The sequence below is a fragment of the Mustela erminea genome, chromosome 4 (assembly GCF_009829155.1).
Source record: "Mustela erminea isolate mMusErm1 chromosome 4, mMusErm1.Pri, whole genome shotgun sequence".
Lineage (NCBI taxonomy): Eukaryota > Metazoa > Chordata > Mammalia > Carnivora > Mustelidae > Mustela > Mustela erminea.
Window position 1 is genome coordinate 58,706,700 of NC_045617.1, and position 22,571 is coordinate 58,729,270.

Here is a 22,571-nt window from a genome sequence, read left to right on the forward strand (position 1 = left end):
AAATCTGTAAAAACAAAGAAAGATCGCATCAGAAAGAACAAAATACATAGGAATAAATTTAACCAAGAAGGTGAGACTCTGAAAACTATAAAACACTGATTAAAGAAACTGAAGACAACACAAATAAATGGAAAGATATACCACACTCATGGACTGAAAGAATTAATATCGTTAAAATGTCCATACTATCCAATCTAAAGATTCAGTGCAATCTCAACCAAAATAACAATAGTCCTCTTCACAAACTAGAGAAAATAATCATAGAATGTCTGTGGAACCACAAAAGACCCTGCCTGCATAGCCAAAGAAATTCTGAGAAAGAACAAAGGTGGAGATTTCAATCCCAGATTTCAAACTATACTACAAAGCTAGTAATAAAAAAAATAAAAAACAAAGCTAGTAATAAAAACAGTATAGTTCCAACACAAAAACAAAAACAAACAAAAAAATAGATCAGTGGAATAGAATAGAGTCTAGGGGAAAAAAAAAACCCCACACTTACATAGTAGATCTATGACAAAGAAAGCAAGAACACACACACAGTGGGGAAAAGACGGTATCTTCAATAAGTGGTGTTGATAAAACTGGACAGATACACAAAGAGAAGGAAACTAGACCAATTTTTAAACACTATATACAAAAATTAACTAAAAATGGATTAAAAATCCGAATGTAAGACCTGAAACCATAAACTCCTAAATAAAGAAAAAAAAAGAAAATAGAAGGATGCCTGGGTGGCTCAGGGAGTTGAGCTTCTGCCTTTAGTTCAGGTCATGATCTCAAGGTCCTGGGATCAAGCCTTGTGTCAGGCTCTCTGCTCAGTGGGGAGCCTGCTCCTACCGCCCCCCCCCCCCCCGCCTCTCTGCCTACTTGTGATCTCTCTCTGTCAAATAAATAAATAAAATCTTTAAAAAAGAAAAGAAAATACAGGAAATAAATGTTTGGACGTAGGCTTCAGTAATACTTTTTTGGATCTATCTCCTTAGACAAGGGCAACAAAAACAAAAATAAACTGGGACTACACAAAAATGCAACCTCCTGACTGAGAGAAGATATCTGCAAGTGTTATGTATGATAAGGGGTTAATATTCGAAATATATGAAGAACTCCTACAACTCAACACCAAAAAACCCCCAATTTAAAAAATGGACAGAGGACCTGAAGAGACATTTTTCAAAAGAAGACATCCAGATGGCCAACGAGCATATGAAATGATGCTCAATATCACTAGTACCAGGGAAATGCAAATCAAAACCTCAATGAGATATTACCTTACACTTGTCAGGATGGCTAGAATAAAAAAGACAGGAAATAACAAGTGTTGGTGAGGATGTAGAGAAGGGTAACCCTCATGGACCGTTAGTGGGAATGGAAACTGATAGAGCCACTGTGAACAACAGTATGGAGGTTCCTCAAAAATTAAAAATATAAGTACCATATAATCCGGTAATTTCATTTCTGGTTATTTACCCAAAGAAATAGAAACACTAATTCAAAATCATCTATGGACTCCTATGTTTATTGCCAGTGTTATTTATAATAAGCAAGATACAATAGCCAGGATATGGAAGCAACCTAAATGTCCACTGATAGATGAGTGGATAGAGAAGATGTGGTATACGTATAAATGGAATATTGCTCAGCCATAAAAAAACAATGAAATCTTGCCATATGCAACAACATGAATAGATCTAAAGGGTATTTTGTTAAGTGAAATAAGACACAGAAAGATAAATAGCATATTATTTCACTTATGTGTGGAATCTATAAAGCAAATGAACAAATAAACAGAAAATAGAAACAAACTTATAAACACAGAAAACAAACAGGTGGTTGCCCATGGGGGAGGGGGTGGGAGGATGGGCAAAAAAGGTGAAAAGGGATTAAGAGGTATAAACTTCTAGTTACAAAATAAGTAAGGCACCCTTTCAATAAAGGATGAATCTTAAACAATAATCCTAAACAAAGGATTAATAAAAAGGTCATCTAGCCAAAACACGTTTTTTAAATAAATTTTTAAAAAGGCATCTGTAATTTTCCTCACATTAGAAAACAAAACAAAAACAAACACCAGATGCAATACAAAAGCATTATCAAAAGCATCCTATGGGATGCCTGGGTGGCTCAGTTGGTTAAGCATCTGCCTTCGGCTCAGGATCCCAGGATGATGGGATAGAGCCCCCCATGGAGCTCCTTGCTCAGCTGGGAGCCTGCTTCTCCCTCTCCCTCTGCTGCTCCTCTTGCTTGTGCTCTCACTCTCACTCTCAAATAAATAAATAAATAAAATCTAAATTAATCAAGGAAAACTAGCAGGAAACTAGGATGTACTCTGTCAAAGGGTGAAAGACTAATGACACCCACAAAGATCAATCTCAACACTGTTATAGTGGTGGTCCAACTAAAATACACTTTATTGGGCGCCTGGGTGGCTCAGTGGGTTAAGCCGCTGCCTTCGGCTCGGGTCATGATCTCAGAGTCCTGGGATCAAGTCCCGCATCAGGCTCTCTGCTCAGCAGGGAGTCTGCTTCCCTCTCTCTCTCTCTGCCCACTTGTGATCTCTCTCTGTCAAATAAATAAATAAAATCTTTAAAAAATAAATAAATAAATAAATAAAATACACTTTATTTTTCACATAAAGCTCTAAAATTCTAATCATTTAGCAACTGAAGTAATCTCTTATATCAAGGATAGTCAAGGTAAACCTCTTTTCACATTAGAAAATTATTACAGCCAATATTTTATATATATATATATATATATATATATATACACATACACTTTTTTTTTTTTTTTTTTTGAGAAAGAGAGAGAGAAAGAGAAGGCACATGCACTAGTGAGAAGAGGGACAGAGGAAGAGAATCTTCAAGCAGACTCCCTGCTGAGGCCAGAGCCTGATGTGGGGCTTGATTCCTAAACCCATGAGATCATGACCTGAGTTGAAACCAAGACTCAGACATTTAACTGACTAAGCTATCCAGGTGCCCCAGCCCATATAATCTTTTACTCCACATTCTTGTGCACTTCCTTCAGTACCAAATATTTTTGTCTTGCCCTCAAAACTTAGAAGTAAATAAGTTAATCATGGGGATGGAAATTATAGCATAGAGAATATAGTCAATGATATTGTAATAAATTTGTATGGTGACAGATGGTAACTATACTTAACATGGTGAGCATTTTGTAATGCACATAAATGTCAAATCATTAATGTACACCTGAAACTAATATAATATTTTATATTAACTATACTTTAAAATAATTAAAAATAAAGTTATATATTTTAAAGATTACTTTCTGGTATAGAACTTTAGATAATTCACTTTTCAGATGATTTTTATAATATGATTTCACTGTTGTTTTGGGGATTGGTTTTGGCTTTTTCCTTTTTTTTTTTTTTGGTGCAAAAGGTGATTTATTAGAGCACGGGGACAGGGCCCGGGGGCAGGCGGAGATGCGGCTGCTGCCCCGCGTTGTGAGGGATGGCAGGTTATATACCCTGCGGTTGGGGGAAGGTGAGGGGAAGGGAGGTTTCAGTGGAGTTTTCATATGCTAAAGAGGGCCTACAAGGTGCCAGGATGTCCCAGGCCTGCCGGAGGCCTTGCCATAGCGGTTGGATCAATGTTGTCTTTAGACCAGCCATTAACATTAAGATAGTTGGGAGACTTTTTGGTGGGGTGTCACAATCCTGCTATCAATCATCTTTGTTAGTGAGATTTAGGACATTTGTAAGCCAAGGGAGGGACAGCTCTACGCCCCTATTCAGCACGAAGAAGTTACAGAAGATGAGACCTTCCACCTTCAAGCACCTTAAAGATTTAAGGGTCAAAATTGTTCAGGGGGGAATGATGAGGGAGCAGAAGGCTGGCTGAGGACAAAGCAAAAGCTGGCGCCTTGCACCCCCTCTCCACCTGCCCCCCTCCATATGTGTAGCATCCCTCAGGCAGCCCTGACTGCCATGAACAATAAGCAAATAGTTAACTTGCAGAGCTCACAATCCGGCTTTTTACTTTTTAAAAATGAACTTGGAGAAATAATTTACATGAAGGAGGATCCAACTATTTTAAGTGTACAGGCCAATGAGTTTTGATAAATGTATACATTGTTGCAACCACTCCAATTAAAACAAAGAACAGTTTCATCACCCCAAAAAGTTACTTCATGCTCCTTTTCAGTGAATATTCCCCCAAACCCAGTCTCAAGCAATCAAAACTCTTATTTTCCTGTCACCAAAGATATTTGTTCTATAATTTCATATAATAGAAAACCAAGTTGCTGCATGTATGGGTAGCACTTTCTTCTTATTTGGAGGTATATCCTGTTTTGATTATCCATTCACTTGTTGATGGGCATTTTCAGATTTGTTTTTTTTTCTTCAGTTTATGCTGTTTTTTTTTTCCTGTTTATGCTTTTCTTTTCCAGTTTTTTTTTTTTAATTTAAGCTACTATGACCATTAACATATAAGTCTTTTTTTAAGAACATGATTCCAGTTTTCCACATAAATACCTAGGTATAGAATTGCTCTATAAATAAGTATATGTTTAACTTAAGAAAATACCAGTGCAAAGTAGCTGTACTATTTTACACCCCATCAGCAGTCTATGAGACTTCCAGCTGTTCTACATCCTAGCTATCATTTGTATTGTCAGTCTTTAATTTTAGCTATTCAAGTGGGCATGCTGTGGTATCTCATCATGGCTGTAATCCACATTTCCCTGATAGAAATGATGCTGATTTTCTTTTTTATGTACTTGTTGGCTATTATTTTGGGATGTGTCTGTTCAAATATGTCTTTTGCCTTTTTTCTTATTGGGTTGTCTTATTATTGAGTTGTAGGAGTTCTTTATATATTCTTAATATGAGTCCTTTGTCAGATATATGTGCTGTGGCTTGCCTTTGCACTCTGCTAATGGTGTCCTTCAAAACTAAAATTTTTAGCTTTGGTGAAGCCCAATTTATCAATTTCCTTTTTAAAAATCATTAGTATATTTTGTATCCTGTTTAAGAAAACTTTGTTGACCCTTAGACCAAAGAATTTTGTTTTTTCTAGAAATCTTGGATTGTAGTGCTTATATTAGGTCCATGTTCCATTGTGAATTAATTTTTGTCAGTTAATTCTTATATGAGGATCATGGCTCATTTTTTCCAAATTGGTATCTAGTTTTCTGTTTCATTTGTTAGTAAGATTATCCTTTCCTATACTGAATTACCTTTGTCAAAACCCAATCACCCATAGATGGGTGATTTCTGTTCCAACTGGTATACCAATATCAAATTACTTTGTTACTATAACATCAAAGTAAGTCTTGACATCAGGCAGTGTAAGTCCTTTGCTTTTTTTCCTTTTTTTCAAAACCATCTTGGCTATTCCAGATCATTTCAATTTCCATATAATTTTAGAAACAACTGGTGAACTCCTACTTGGCAAAGAAAACTTGCAGGGATTTTTACTGGAATTACATTGAGTCCACAGATCAATGTGTGAAGAACTGATATCATAACATAATATGGACTCTTCCAAATTATGAAAATAGTAAATCTCTCCATTTATATTGGTCATCTTTAACTTCTCTAAATGGTGTTTTGTGGTTTTCATTTTTCAAGTCTTACACATTTTATTAAATATATGCTTAAGTATTTAGTGTTTTTTCATAATTGTAAATAGTATTTCTAATTTTTTAAATTATTTTTTAAATTCTAATTTTTTAAATTAGAAATTTTAAATTCTAATTTTTTAAATTAGAAATTTTAAATTCTAATTTTTTAATTATTTATGCTAGTATATAGAAATAAAATTTACTAATGTATATTGACTTTGTATCTTTTTTTTTTTTTTAAAGATTTATTTATTTATTTATTTAACAGACAGAGATAAGTAGGCAGAGAGGGAGGCAGAGAGAGAGGGGGAAGCAGGCTCCCCGCCGAGCAGAGAACCCGATGTGGGGCTCGATCCCAGGACCCTGGGGTCACGACCTGAGCCGAAGGCAGAGGCTTTAACCCACTGAGCCACCCAGGCACCCCTGTATCTTTTTTTTTTAAGAGAGGAAGAGTGCACATGAGCAAGGGGGAAGGGGCACAGGGAGAGGGAAAGAAAATATTAAGCTGTGTATGGAGCCCAACGAGGGGCTCAATCTCATGACCTTGAGATCATGACCTGAGAAAAAAATCAAGAGTTGGATGCTTAACTGACTCAGCCACCCAGGCACCCCTTGATTTTATATCCTGAAAGTGTGTAAAATGAACTTTTAATTGTAGTAGATTTCTTACAGTTTACTAAGATTTTCTACACTTAACTCATTCATGACCATATTATTTGCGAATAAAGACAGTTTTACTTCTTCCTCTCTAATAATTTTTTCCTCATTATACTGGGTACTTTATCTCCAGTATAGTGTTGAACAGAAGTAGTCTGAAAGGACACCCTTGCTTTTTCATGATCTCAGTGGAAAAGTGTTGTTTTTCATCAAGGGTAATGTTAGCTGTAGATTGCTCAAAGATGTCCTCCCTTAAGGTATTCCCTTCTATTTCTACCTTTGAGTTTCATTTTTAAAACATATATGGGTGTTGTATTTTATCACAGGCTTTTCCTGTACCTACTGGGATGATCATCTGCTTTTTAAAAATATTTTGTTATTATGATGAACTACTTTTACTATTTTCTTCCTTCTACTTAATTTAGGTATAATTTTTTCTTCTAACTTTTTAAAGAGGAAGAATAAAGTAAATGGTTTAAACCTTTCTTCTTTTCTAATATGAGTACTTAAAGCTATAAAACTCCCTATAGGCACTATTTTAGCTGAATCCCACAAATTTTGATGTGTTTTCATTACCATTCAGTTCAAAATGTTTTCTAATTTCTTTTATGATTTCTTCTTAAATCCATGCATTTAGAAATGACTTGATAATTTCCAAATACTAGGAAATCTTCTAGATATGCCTTCATCATTAACTTCTAACTTAATTCTACTTGACAGATAACATAATCTGTGTGATTTCAATCCTTTTGACATTTATTGAGACTTACTTTGTGGTCTTGCACATGGTCTATTTTGGACGAATGCTCCATGTGTACTTAAAAAGAATTATATTCTGCTGTTGCTTCATGTCGCATTATAGCAATAGATATCAATTAGGTCAAACTGGTTGATACTGTTGTTCAAATTTTCTATATCCGTACTGATTTTCCTGCTGTTTATCACCTACTAAGAAAGGAATGATAAAATCTCCAAATGTAATTATGAATCTTTCTACTTCTCCTCCCAGTTTTTGTTTCATGTTCTTTGAAGCTGTTACTAGGTACATAAACATTTAGGACTGATAGGCCTTTTTGATGATTGTATTTTTAATCATTACCCCTGTTAATAACACTGATGTTTGCTTTGCCTGATACTAGTATTAGTCACTCCAGTTTTATGATTATTTGCATACATATTCTTCCCCATGCTTTTCACAGTCCTGTCTATAGTTGTTTTGACATTGCTGGTGTTTATTTCTTTTACCTTTTTATCCAAGAGAAAAGCCACAAATCATAAGTGTATGTCTCCATGAAATATTTATACGCTGTACACACCCATGTAACCAGCCTATATCAAGACACAGAACATTCCTAGCAATGCATCTCATGTCTACTCCTGGTCATTCCCACCCCTCCACGGAAAACCACTGCCTGACCTCCAACCTCAGAGACTCAATCCTGAAGTTTCTAAAAAACTGAGCTTCTGATGTATATAAATCAGGAAATCTACAGTTTTTGCCATCCTTTGAGAAATTAGATCTGGCAATCCTGGTGTGTGTTCCTTTGAGGCAGCAGCCCTGCTAACACAAGAGGAGCTGTCCCCTAGTGAGGGTGTTGCTGCTTTAGGCCTATCTGCACCACCTCCTGTTTTGTCACCTGCCTGGCACACTTCTTTATGTCTTCAGATTTAAAGTGTGTTTCTTGTCGAAAGTATAAAATTGGACCTTGCTTTATTATTTAGTACAATAATCTGCTTTTTATTTGAAGGGTTTATGTCATTTATATGCAACTGTCCATATGGTTAGGTTTAAGTTTACCATCCTACTTTGTCTTTATTCTGTCTTTTCTTTTTTTCCCCTCCCCTTCTCCTATCTTCTCTTAGACTGAATTCTTTTTCATTTCCTCTCTACTCCACTTAATTGTGTTATTAGCTACTTGTCCATATTTGTGTGTGTTTACTCTAGAGTTTAAAATTGGCATCTTTAATGGGGCACCTGGGTGGCTCAATCGGTTAAGCATCTGTCTTTGGCTCAGGTCATGATCCTGGGGTCCTGGGATCAACCCCGCCTTGGGCTCCCTGCTCAGAGGGGAGTCAGCTTCTCCCTCTGCCTGCCACCCGCTCTTGCTTGTTCTCGTGTTCACGTTTTCTGTCAAATAAAAATCTTAAAAAAAAAATAAAATAGGCATCTTTAAGATATACAACTCTACCTTCAAATAATACTATACCTATTCATGTTTAATGAGTCCTAAACCTCTTCATGTATAATGTACAGAAACCTTCAACAATATATTCCATTTTCCTTACTTAATCTTGTTGTATTATCTTCATTCGTTTTAATTCCATGTCAAAATCCTCATAAAATGCTATTATTTATGCTTTAAATAGCCATTGATAACCCTCAGGTAATATTTACTCAGTAGAAAACAAGACAAGGATGTCTGCTTTCACCACTGCTATTCAATATAGTACTGGAAGTTCTAGCAAGAGGATTTAGAAATGAAAAAGAAAAGACAAATTGGAGAAGAAAAATTATGTCTGTTCACAAATGGCATAGTTTTATATGTAGAAAACCCAAAAAATCCACACTAAAAAAAAAACTGTGAGAGCTAACAAAATTCAACAAAGTTGCAGGATACAAAATACTCCACAATCAGTCATATTTCTGTATACTAGCAATGAACAACATGAAAACAAAGTTAACAATTCCATTTACAATAACATCAGAAAGCATAAAATACTTAGGAATAAACCTCATCAAGGTGCTAAAAGACTTGTATATTCCTACATCTACTCAATGAAATATGCATGACAGAAATTAAAGAGAAGATAAGTAAATTAAAATACATCCTATGTTCATAGACTGGAAAATAATACTGTTAAGATGAAAACACTACCCAAGGCTATGTATAGATTTAATGCATTTAATGCACCCCTATCAAAATTCCAATGGCATCTTCAGAAATAGAAAAAAACTCATCAAAAAATTCATATGAAATCTCAAAGGTCCCCAAATAACCAAAACAATCTTGGAGAATTTTCAAAACTTATTACAAATTTACTAGAGTAATCAAAACAGGGTGGTGCTGGCATAAGGAAAACAGACTAGAACAGAGAGCCCAGAAATAAATCTTCACATATATGACTGACTGACTTTTGATAATGGTGCCAAGATCATTCAATGGGGAAATGATATTCTTTTGAACAAATAGTTCTGAGAGAACTAGATATCTACATGTAAAACGAGATACCCAACTTCTGAGATTGTTGGGATCTTACCTTATACCACATACAGAATTAACTACACTTGGATTAAAGAGAAAAACAGCGAGCTAAAACTGTAAAACTCTTAGAAGAAAGCATATAGGAAAGGCTTTATGACACGGACTTTGGAATGATTTTTTTGGATTTAATATCAAATGCTAGGCCACAACACAAAAAAAATGCTAGGCCATAAAAAAAAATTTGACTTCTTCAAAATTAATTTTTGTGCATCATTAAGAGACCGTCAAGAAAGTGAAAAGACAGTCTATGAAATGAAAGAAAATGTTTGAAGATCTTATATCTGATAGGAATTAATATTATTAATCTAATAGAGCCTCTAGTCCAAATTTTTAATTTACAAAAAACAAAATAGAGGAACAAGTTAAACATTAGCCTGAGTAAAAAAAACGGACATATCTAGCAAAAGAAATATTCTAAAAGATAATTGGCCTGATAGGGGTATTGTGCAAGATTAAAGAAAAGAGACAACAAAAATGCATGAACCCTGACTGAATCCTAGATTGTGACTAGGGGGCAAGCAGAGAACTTTAAAAGACATTCTTAAGATAACTGGGAAAATATGAGTCTATATGTTATGCAAGAAGAAGCACTCATCCTTAAGAAATGCACACTGACCCAGTTAAGGGTAAAGTGTTATAATGTTTGAAACTTAGTTTTAAATAGTTCTGCCCCCCCAAAAATAAAAAGACAGAAAATATAATAATGTCAACAACTGTCAAATTTCAGTGGAAGGTATGAGTGATCATTGTACTGTTTCTTCCTCTTTTCTGTAAACTTGAAAACTTTCAAAATAAAAAGTTTAGGGTAAGAAACCTTTAGGCCATGAAATTGTACAACTTAAAATGGCTTAAATGGTAAATTCTTTATCATGGGACTTTTACCTCAAAACCACCCTTCTCCCCCGAAAAAAACAACCCAGAGATATGGGTATCTGACACCGGGGAGCTACTGTGGAACTGCCCTGCACAGCCCCATTCTTATAGGCCATGACATTGGGTACAGTGGTGTTCTCATGGAGTTAGAAGGAAACACAGAATCTTTATGAAGAATTAAAAACAAATTAGAATAAGATATATTGTATGATAAAATTACTTTAATAGAATTTAATTGCTATTATTTATTTTAGAATGCATAGGAGAAAGCAAGTCATGATCATCTGAGCACAATTGGTTAAGAGTAAAATGCCAAAAGCAAACCAAACTGGCCACACACCTGGGTTGATGGTTGGAGGAGGTGGAGGGGGGAGAGGTCGGCCTTCTTTAATGGCTAGCGTACACTGCTTTGCCGAACGGATGGCATTAATGAAGTCTTCATGTTGCTGTCTCCAGTTAGATCTCCTCACAGGCTGAGGCTATTAAAAAACAAAATCAATATTTACTAACCTAGACTGTACATCTCTCCATTACAATTTTATTTTAACCTGAGATTTAAATTTACAGGAAATAGGACTGAAATTTGGAGGGAAAAGAGAATTTGTTCTCAATAGTACAAAAAAAGAGGTCTGGAAAATACTGTAATAAAATTTGCAAGCCACAAAATAACGATCAGAAAAACAAGCTACAGAACTTTATAGAAAGACTTAAATGTAAGATTAAAAGGGATTCTCTTCCAAGTTAATTGCTAGATTTAACGCTACACTATTGAAAACATAAACGAGATTCTTTTTTGCCACATCTGGAAAGTATCTGAAATACATTTCGAAATCTAAGTGAGCATGATTAAAAAGAAAACAGTAAAGGTGGATTATACTTACATGACATTACACTGCACTATCAAGCAAAAATGAAACCAGAGAGCCAAAAAGAGGCTTTAATGTACTTAAGGATGTAATCAAGAACAACAAGATATTGATAGTACCTTGGATTGAGGAGCCTTTCTCACAATGGGAATGTCAGTGCCCTGTAATCTTTGTTTCAAGGAATTGAAAGGTTTACGTTTTTTGTTGAAGAGTTTTCTACATATTGGTCCATGCCTTTCCTAGAAAAGAAACAGTGGGGATTAAAATTTTTAACATGTACAGTCACAAGGTTTGTACTCAGGCAGCCCCCACTGGAGTGACAGGGTTCACCTTCAGAGCCAAGTTCATTCTCCAACTCTCAAAGCACAGCAGAGCAAATCCATCTGGCTCTCTCCACCCATGTTACACATCACTAGATATTGCATGAGGGTAAGGTCAAGAAGAGGCCTCCACAGCTATAGAGACTTACTTCGAATTTGGTTTTATATATTGAATTCTACCACTTAGGCTGTGTGAGTGGTTCCAGGCATTAAATGATGTTGAAAGGCAAACTTTCTAGTTTAAATTGAAATAAATATTTCTGATACTGAGCTAGGTACTCATTGCAGCCAAGGAAGTTCTCCTGATTATGTCTTCTGTTTCCTGTTTCCATGATTCCCAAATTCAGTGAGCAAGTCATCCGGTAACCTAACAGGGAATCTGAGTCCTAAGAATCCTAATATTCAGTTTTACCATTCTTTTGAAACAGTCTTTTGCATACAGCAGGGGGAAACTTAGTTCCTACCAGTGGAACTTTCTCAGGAAAACTCTTCTTACCACTCAGCTATTTCAAAATTGAATTTAACGGGGTCACTTTTCTACATACAGCAAATTAAACTACTTAACTTCCTCCAGGAGTGGAGAGGTTTCAAAGAAATATTTGAGAACATCTGCAAAAGACAACTGGGACAACCGTACAAATAAATGAAGGATACACCAATTCCATTTACATTATGAAGATATTTTCCTTTAATTTATCCAAACATTTCACATCCATGAAGTCATTTATTTTAGAGCAAATCTAGGCATTTAATAGTTTTAAAACATTACAATATTTAACATTTAACAGACGATCAGCAGGGAAAACATTCTTTACTCCAGCCAAGTAATCCTTTAAGTACTCAGCATTTCTAGTACATAAGACAGGGAATCAACACACAGAGCTCTGCCTGTGTACCACCCTTACGAAATCTGTTACAGCACCAGCACAGGATTACACCAACAACTTCCAACTAAATGTCCTCTTCTTTGGTGGATATGTAACTCATAATTTTTAACACATAGTTCCTTCGTCCAACAAAATACAGGGGCTCTATAAAAATCCCTGCACCTTGTTACAAACAAGCCATACCATTTTCTTTTATTTTTAAAGATTTATTTGTTTATTTTAGGGAGAGAAAAAGAAAGATAGGATGGGAGGGAGAGAGGGAGAGAAAGACTCTCTAGCAGACTCCCCACTGAGTGCAGAGCCCAACATGGGGCTCCAAACCATTACTGGAGCCAAAATCAAGTGTCTGATGCTCAATCCACTGAGCCCCCCAGCAGCCCCAGGCCAAACCATTTTAAATGAGAGAGATAGCACATCACTTGATCAAATGCTCTTTGTAGCCCGGAGATAGGTCTAGAAGTAAAATCCAAGAGGACCCAAGACATACATGACATTTAGTGATCCCCAAATGAATGGTACCTTCTAGGTCTCAAACTTGTTCTTATGGGGTACAGACCTGATCTGGGAAAAGCAGCACACTGGTGGGTTCCTGGGCCACAACAGGCCCTTGAGCTCCTGCTCCTAAATTTGGAAAGTTCTAGCTACAGTTAATTAGAACATATTTCAGTTTTAAAATTCCCCAAAGAAAACCTACAACCTAGTTATACAGTCTTTTACCCCAAATGCAGTCAGGTGTATAGTCCAATTTCTTTGTTTGGTTACCTCTCCTTGATCTAAAACGTTCAAACTCAAAGTCGCATTATCACCTCAAGTGTTTTTAAAACATTTTTCTTTGAATCTCCTTATAATATTGGAATCTAATAACTGTTTGATTCCCTAATTTTGAAATAATAAAAAAAAGTTAATTCCACTTATAGGCATCAATCAGGGGACCTAACATGCAGTTCGTTTCAGTCTGATTAAAAATTAGATCTTGGAACAGGTCTTACATCCATTTTGTTCAAATTACATAAAATCCCTGAAATTGAAAGGTTCTGTCTTTATACGTGGCAAAGCAGAAAACAGAGGGAGGTTAAAGGACTTGTCAGAATTAGTGACAAATTTGAGGCTAAAAGCCAAGTTTCCAGATGCTCCAAATTCAATGTTCATTCCTCTTGACTAGCTAATTTCCCTGGTGCTTTGGCCTTAAAATTTGGATTTTTGATGCTTATAGAAAAAGCAAAAGAGCCAAAACCTCTCAAGAGACAATCAACTGTGCCAAAACACTTTCATCTGGCATCCTTTTTCTAGGAGTACCATGTTTAATTAAGCTCCCCTCTGAATGGGGTGGCATCTATGTGCCTCAGTGTCCTCCAGACCTGCCAGCCACAGGTTATGGAACTCTCTTCCCTGGCTTTCCCTTCACATCTGTCTTTAATCTTTGCCGCTGCAGCCTCCTCACTGACTTGACAGTTCATTTAACTCCAATGAAACACATCTACAAAATGTCTTTATGTTTACCAGAACATCTGCTGCAAAGCGTCTTCCACAGACTTCACAGGGAAGTAACTCCTGATTGCCATCTGTATGGGATCCAAAAGCACATTATGTTAGTTTCGTGGAACTGCCTGCCTGAGAAGAAATGACTAACTGGAGGGGACCTCAATGGCCTGATCTCCTCACTCTCTTTTCCCTCCCCACCAACTTCCTTCTTTTAGGAAGGTATTTCATGAACTCACCCATCTTCTTCTAAGATAGCCATCTCACTTTACTGAACAGGTAAATTCCATGCTCTTCAGGCAACCAGAACATGATTCTTTAATATATTCCTAAACTAAGTGTCTAGCAGCTTTGGTTTAGACATAAGTACAAAGTTAATACTTTAGTATAAAGTCATAAATTATCTAATGATTACATTGTTAAGATTTCTGTGAGGGTGTAAGTCCTCTTTGTGTGCTAAATGAAGGCATGGCAATTTATCACAGATTATATGAAAAGAGTCACTTAATCATCAAATTTAAGCTTTTCCTGAGAATGGCACTCTCACAATGAATGCTCTTTGCTGGATGAACTCCTACCTGAAAGGAGCAGAATATAAGGTACTGATGAACTGGACCAGGTAGAAATAAAGAAACTTCTATCCAAATCAGGAAAGATGGCACCATTTCAATGCAGAAGCAGGTGAGAATAAGCCTCATTCTAAAGAGGGGTGTTTGGTCAGAATTCTTAATGAGGTCAGTGAATAACACTCACTGCTACCATTTTATACACAGTAGTGAATGAATGAGGGACTGTAATCACAACACAGTCTTGCTAATGTTTTTAATATGCAGCCAGTATTTTTAAAAGTTAAATGAAGAATAAAGTCAATTAAAAAAAGAGGCTGAGACTGCACCCACATGTGCCCTATTTCTCAAAGTATCTGAGGTGCTCAACAAATACTTGGTGAATGTGTGAGCCAAACAAAAATTGAGTTCCTACCTTAGGACCAATCCTTCATTCTATAAATATCTGTTACATGCAACTCTGTGGAAATATTGAGAGAGATCATACATGGGTCCAGCAGAGAAAAGGAGTGTGTGTGCACATTAAATGAAGTTAAGTGTCACAAGGAAAGGAAAACAATGTGGAATTCTGTAAAGGTTTTACCTCACTATTTTAAGTTCCTCTGGAGTTGAGCATATAGATTAGAAAAGCTGATCATGGGGCGCCTGGGTGGCTCAGTGGGTTAAAGCCTTTGCTTTCAGCTCAGGTCATGATTCCGGGGTCCTGGGATCGAGCCCCGCATCGGGCTCTCTGCTCATTGGGGAGCCTGCTTCTCCCTCTCTCTCTGCCTGCATCTCTGCCTACATGTGATCTCTGTCTGTCAAATAAATAAAAATTAAAAAAAAAAAAGAAAAGCTGATCATGGAGATGACTTTATATTAGACTAATAATCTGGACTTTATTCTACAAACAAGGGGGACAATCAGGGACACCAAGTAGGAAGAATCTGAACAGAGCTGTGGAAGGCTGACGGATGGTAGTGGGAAGGGAAGATGCCATTTCAGTTAAAAAGCTAAAGGTGTAACCTGAAATGGAAAGAAAAGAGGAAATGAGGGGTACTGTACTCAAGGAATTGACAACATGGCTAGATGTGAGGAGGTGACAAAGAGAGAACAGTGCAGAGGGGCTGAGAAGAGGGTTGGGCTGTGGACAAAAACAAAATTTGAAAAGGGCCATCTTAGTAAGAAAAATGACCTCACCTTTGGAAATACTGAGTTTGTAAGAGTCATTCAGCCAGCAGGATGGAAATGAGGGAGGTCAGGGCTAGAGACACAGATGTAGGCTTTGTTTGGAGAGTGATGTAAAGGCATGATATTGCCAGGGAAGAGGTCATGGAAAGAGAAGTACAGGGATGATCCCTAGAGAACTCCATATTTAAGGGCCAAGAAGATGAGGATGATAAGCCAGAAGGAGAAACAGGAGAGAGCAAGGTCATGGAAACCAGAAGAAGACGGTTTGAAAAAGGAAGGACTGATTAACAGGAATCAGATGGTAGTTCATTACAGACATTGTTGATTTAAATGATTTCTTCTCACATCTGCCAGATGGTATTGTATTTGCAACACAGGTCATCCATTACAGCATACAGAAATATTACTCTTCCTCTCTGTTTTTTGGCCTTCTAACTCTAAAACGGAGTCTTGTTTCTTTTCAGCAAGCATATACATACTAGTAAATAAAAGGTACTCACTTTAACAGTAAAACTGCTTTCTCTTAACCACTAATTAAGGATGATTTTTATTTTTATGAATCATACTGTAACATTTGTATGGTATTTTACTGCTTCCTAAACACTTTACCTATATAATTTCATTTACTCCTCACAGAGTTGGGATTATTTTTTTTTAATGGGTAAGAAAACAAAGTTAGGGGACTTTTCAAAGACCACAGGTGGTTAAGTGGTAACATGGAGACTCAAACCCAACTCTTTATCTCCACAAGTATTGAAACTTTATTCAACCATCACCATAAATATAAAGGTATGGTGATGGTTGGTATTAACCTGCAAAACAAAGGGAAGTACCTAAAGGAAAAAAAGCCTCTTATTTAAATCAGCAAGTTTTTTTTTTTTTAATTAATTAATTATTTATTTATTTGACAGAGAGAAATCACAAGTAGATGGAGAGGCAGGCAGAGAGAGAGAGAGGGAAGCAGGCTCCCTGCTGAGCAGAGAGCCCGATGCGGGACTCGATCCCAGGAACCTGAGATCATGACCTGAGCCGAAGGCAGCGGCTTAACCCACTGAGCCACCCAGGCGCCCTAAATCAGCAAGTTTTAAACAGCTCAATGAGTTTAAAAGAATGACAGATACAATAGGATTCAACTGAACACCTAAAATGGATGGGCCACTGGATTCTGAACCACATTCAGTTCTGAAGCTTGACTATAAGGAAGGGGAACACTTGCTTATTCAGCCAATTTAAACATGGAGATCAAGGCCTATCATGTTTGTGATAGAATGCTGAGTCACATAAAGCATGTGATCACTAGAACCTTAGAAGAATCATTTAAAACAACCAAAATGCCTTGCATCAGGTGAATGGTTATACTGATTCATCCAAACCCTGGAATACTGTTCAACAACAGAACACTACTGGTACATGCAACACGTGGATGGATCTCAATGCCGAGAAAAGCCAATCTCAAACGGTCATGTACTGTGTAATTCCATATGTACAACAATCATAAAATGACAAAATTAGAGAGATGGAGAATAAACTACTGATTGCCAACAGGGAAGGATGATCGGGGAGGGAGGTTGTTGTGACTATACAGAGTAGAATAAGGGTGACCTTTGAGTAGGGGAATAGTTCTGGGAGCAGCTAACTGACTCAGCTGATGGAGCACAGGACTCTTGGTCTCAGGGATGTTAACTTTGAGCCCTATGTTGGATGTCAAGATTCCTTGAGAGTAAAATTGGGAGCAGGGGGAGAAAAGGAATAGTTCTAGATCTATATTGTGGTGGTAGTTACACATGTAATAAAATGGTATGGAACCATAAATACAGATTTTACCCATGTATATTTCCTGGGTTTGATATACTATTTAAGCTGTAACTTAAATTGGGGAAACTTGGTGAAGGGTGAGTAGGAACTCTACTATTTTACAATTCTTATGCACTAATTTTGTCAGAATAAGAAGTTTAAGGAAATATCTAGGGGTGAGCAAATTATGACCACTGGATCAAATCTGAAGCTCTATGTTTTTGTAAATAACGTTTTATTGGCAAATAATACTGATTTGTTTACATGCCAGACGCTGCTTTCACACTACAACAGTAGAGATGGGTAGTTAACAGAGACCATATGGTCTGCAAAGCCAAAAATCATACTAAGAAATAGGGTGCCAACCAGTGAAGGAGAATGTACTGATTAAAAAGGATTTGTGGGAGGGCGCCTGCGTGGCTCAGTGGGTTGGGCCGCTGCCTTCGGCTTGGGTCATAATCTCAGGGTCCTGGGATCGAGTCCCACGTTGGGCTCTCTGCTCAGCAGGGAGCCTGCTTCCCTCTCTCTCTGCCTATCTGCCTACTTGTGATCTCTGTCAAATAAATAAAGAAAATCTTAAAAAAAAAGAAAAAACAAACTATTAAAAAAAGGATTTGTGGGAGAAAAACATGGAAAATGTTAATGATACATTTTTATTCACATACTACAATTAAATATAAGAGTTCTATAGATATGTACATGTATATATGTACATGCACATACATATGTATGTGTGTATATATATGCATGTATATATGACACACACACACATGTGTATATTATATGTGTGTGTGTGTATAGATATATATAAAACACACCTGAGTGGTTAAGAGTAAAGGTGATTAGTTTTCTGTATTTTCAATTTTTCTACAAAGACTATTCATTATTGTTTAAAAATTAAAACAATGACATTGTTAAAAAAGAACATTTTGATAGAAAACATTTTAAAACAATCAGTATCAGCTTAGCTCTTTCTATCTGTACTCTCTCTCACTTAGTAGATTATTAAAGTGGCCATTATTTTTTATACATTGACTATTATTTTTAAACTTTGGTTAAAAAAAATCTTAAGACAATTTTTAAAACGAGGAAAAGAAAGTGATCTGGAAGCCATCAAAGGTTTTGGTTAGCATGTTAACAATGAAAAATAAGCATTACAAAGATCTCAGTTCAAAAATTTTCTAAGAAGCCTGGAGAGGATTATGGCCACAATGAAACTGGAAAAAATTCTACTTCTGACTAGACATTCTCTTTTTGAGCTGAAAATTAAGAATGCTTTGTATAGACACCTACCAATCTACATTTCCTTATAAAGGCATGGTAGAGAAAAGAAAGACATTTTCTCATTCAGTTGTCAGCGAGTCAAAACTCTTAAGTCCTTTAAAATCCAGAACATAGAAACATTAGCAATATCAACATCTTCCATGGCCCTATGGTAAAGAGGGTAGCATATTGGCCTCAACCTATTCACTTACCTCAGGAACATGATTTATGAAAGAAGAAAAGGAATTAACACAGAACGGCACAGAGAACATTCCATCGAATGTTGTTCTCCACCAAAGCCCCAAAAAGTAGAGTAAAGGAAAACAGAAACAAAGAAGCCCCAAGGACAGGGAGGAAAGACAACAATACTACTTGCCAAGCTGACAGTAGAGAACCAACCATCCAAATTTTTATCTAGAAAGCTTCAAAGTCCTAGAAATCCCCAGAGCAGCAGGTACCTCTGGGAATGGGATGAGATAAATGAGAAGAGCCTGCTAAAATGTGGTGGGCCAAGATGAGTTTTCTGAAAAGAAGTGGATTCCTAGGATCCCCTCCCTCACTCTACACCCTTGGGTGACTGCCCTCCCCAACTCTAGCCTATATCTACTCTCCAAAAATGACAAAGAGATCAGTGCATGAGTTAACATGGGGCAGTGCTGAAGGCATGGGTAGACAGATACAGATGTATACACCTGTTTATGGTGACTCATTTTTTTTTTAAAAGATTTTATTTATTTGTTTGACAGAGATTACAAGTAGGCAGAGAGGCAGGCAGAGAGAGAGGAGGAAGCAGGCTTCCTGCTGAGCAGAGAGCCTGATATGGGGCTTGATCCCAGGACCCTGAGATCATGACCTGAGCTGAAGGCAGAGGCTTTAACCCACTGAGCCACCCAGGCACCCCCCCCTCCTTTTTTTAAAAAAAGATTTAAAAAATCATTATTTGACAGGGAGAGAGATCACAAATACAGCAGCCAGGCAAAGGGGTGGGGGGAGAAAAGCAGGCTCCGGCTGAGCAGAGAGCCCCATGCGGGGCTCGATCCCAGGACCCCAAGATCATGACCTGAGCCGAAGGCAGAGGTTTAACCCATTGAGCCACCCAGGCGCCCCATGGTGACTCATTATTTGTAGTAGTTATATTCCATAAAGTCTCTGTGAGCACTAAATGAGCAAATACTGACTTATTACTTCTAGAGGGAATACAGGGTTAGGCTCCTGTGAGCCTCTGATCGCATTATTTTTATCAATCTATCAATGTACAAGCTTGTTTTATTTTTCTATTTAAAGACACCTCCTGTAAATATATATTGTTGATTCAGTGACAGTGATCACTCAGAGCTGGCAACACTGTAACTCATGCCTGGTAAGCAGCTTATCTGACAGACATATATTCTCCCTGAGGCACAGCCTTCCAGCATTTTAACACATTTGGGGGCCATTTTAAACAGTGAAATCACCAAGACAAATTGTATAAACATGGAAAATGTGGCACAGACTATGAAAAGAACACTTCTACAGTATGAGAGCTGAAATGAGAAGGCAGGACATCACTTTGTTCCACTTTTGCTGAGAATATGCATGCCAGGTGACTCAACTTTTCAACTGCAATGTACAGGTCTATGAATGAATGAAAGCACCATGCATACGGATTTTAGAGTTTCAAATTTTAGCAAATAGGCAAATTTTCAAATAAGGACTTGATTAATGAAGTTGATGGTGTGTATGTGTATATGTATACAGAGTGATAAATCTAGTGATTCCTCTCATGAACAGTGTGCTGAAAGCAGAGAACACATCTCAAACCACCGCCTTCTACTTGGTTCACAGAACTCTGCCTGCCGACCCTTACTCTCAAGACAGAAGGAAAACTTCCCTGAGAATATAAACATTCCATGACAATATATATATACATATATAAATACCAGTGCTGAGAAGATTCCCAAACAGCTCACCCAGACCACTCTAAAATGAAGCTCAAAATCATGAAATACCTCTTATCCATTCACAATTTCCAATGTCACCTTCCTCCAGTCTTAATGAGCCAACAGACAAGAATTTCCAAAGATGTGTGGAAAAACTCTAGCACATAAGCCCAAAACAAATAAAAAAGTAAACAAAAATTAAACTCTCAGAAATTCAAAGTCTTATAGGAGAAATGAAAAATTCAAGGGAAGATTGGAAGATAAAATTAGGGAAATTTCTCAGAAAGTAGAGTAAAATGGCGAGACGGGAGAAAAACAATCAATCCAAATATCTCTGGCCTAGAAGGTCCTACTCCAAATAACAGTTCAAGAGAGTAAAGGAGAAACACAAGGAAGAAAATTTTAAAAATTTCCACAATTTCCAGAAGTGAAAGAACACAAGCTTCCATTCAAAAGACACAACACAATGGATGAAAATGTATCTAATAACATCAAGGTAAAATATCAGAACTCTGGAGATTAAGATTCTACCAACCGAGATGAAAAAAAAAAACAGTAACAGACAAATATCAGGAATCAGAATGACCTGATTCCCATACACGAAACCTGGAAAAGAATGAGGAAAAATCCTTTCAACTTCTGGGGGAGAATAGTCTACAACCTACAGGTTTCATACCCAGCCAAACTACTGACCAAATATCGAGGTTGAGTACATTTCCCCAAATGCAGGGTTTCAGAAAGGTGACATCCCATGTACTCTGTGGTTCAAGAATTACTAGAGGATGGGCTTCACAGCATGAGTAAAACATACATCAAACAGGGAAATCAACACACGAGGGAGAGAAAGTAATTCCCAGGATAAGAGCTGGGCTCCAGAACTGGAAAGCAACTAGTCCATACTGAAGATGTATAATGAAAAACAGACATGTTGAAGGCTGTCACGAGCACGATATTGACTGCCTCTGTAATCGAAGGTTAGTATGTCCTAGTGTATCTGGCTCCAACTCTTCTATACTTGGCTTGTTTGACCCTGTCCATTGGAGTGCTTGATCTTCACTTCATATTCTGACATCAAGATGAGTGGAAGACACTCATTTGAATCCACAAGAAGGTTCTGCATCGATCTTGGGATCATGGTCACCTTAGCAGAAATTGTAAAATGAGCATACAACCACAAAGCATAGTTCTACAGCAGATCCAGGACGTTCCAGCTGTGGTGACTTGTGTTCCCTAGAATTCCATCACCTGGCTCAATGTCTCCTCTTGGGGCTCTTTTAAAATCTAGAAGCTGAGGGGTGCCTGGTTGGCTCAGTGGGTTAAAGCCTCTGCCTTCGGCTCAGGTCATGATCTCAGGGTCCTGGGATCGAGCCCCACATCCGGCTCTCTGCTCAGTGGTAGCCTGCTTCCCTCCTCTCTGCCTGCCTCTCTGCCTACTTGTGATTTCTCTCTGTCAAATAAATAAATAAATAAATAAATAAATAAATTCTTAAAAAAAAAAATCTAGAAGCTGATATTCAGCTCAAGGACACCTTCATCATCTGCTAGTAAATATTGCCCTTATAAAGCCAGATTTGTGTTTCACAACTAAACAAGATATGTGCTTTAGGAATACCATACAAACTGAGGGTCGCTGGAAGGGAGGAGGGTGAAGGGATGGGGTGGCTGGGTGATGGACACTGGAGAGGGTATGTCTTATGGTGAGCACTGAGTGTTGTGTAAGACTGATGAACCACAGGCCTGTACCCTTGAAACAAATAATACATATCAATTAAAAAAAAAAAGGAGTATCATACAGCTGATGATTAATATAATCTAAGTGGTACTTAAGAATTCCTGAGGTGAAAGAGTGGAATGAAACTGAGGATGGAACCACTGGTGGCTTCTATGTTCTATTTCTTAACTTGAATAATGCAATGTCC

At 37.2% G+C, this 22,571-nt stretch overlaps 1 protein-coding gene across 1 annotated transcript in view; it reads right to left on the minus strand.

Annotated features, from left to right (window-relative positions):
* ZC2HC1B (zinc finger C2HC-type containing 1B) overlaps positions 1–22,571 on the minus strand; it is a 45,335-nt gene that overhangs the window by 21,054 nt on the left and 1,710 nt on the right. Inside the window, exons 2-4 of the mRNA XM_032339324.1 lie at positions 13,962–14,023; positions 11,374–11,493; positions 10,729–10,867 (exon numbers count right to left, since the gene is read on the minus strand). Coding sequence (XP_032195215.1) covers positions 10,729–10,867; positions 11,374–11,493; positions 13,962–14,023 — 321 coding nt within the window. The remainder of the gene's footprint in view (positions 1–10,728; positions 10,868–11,373; positions 11,494–13,961; positions 14,024–22,571) is intronic.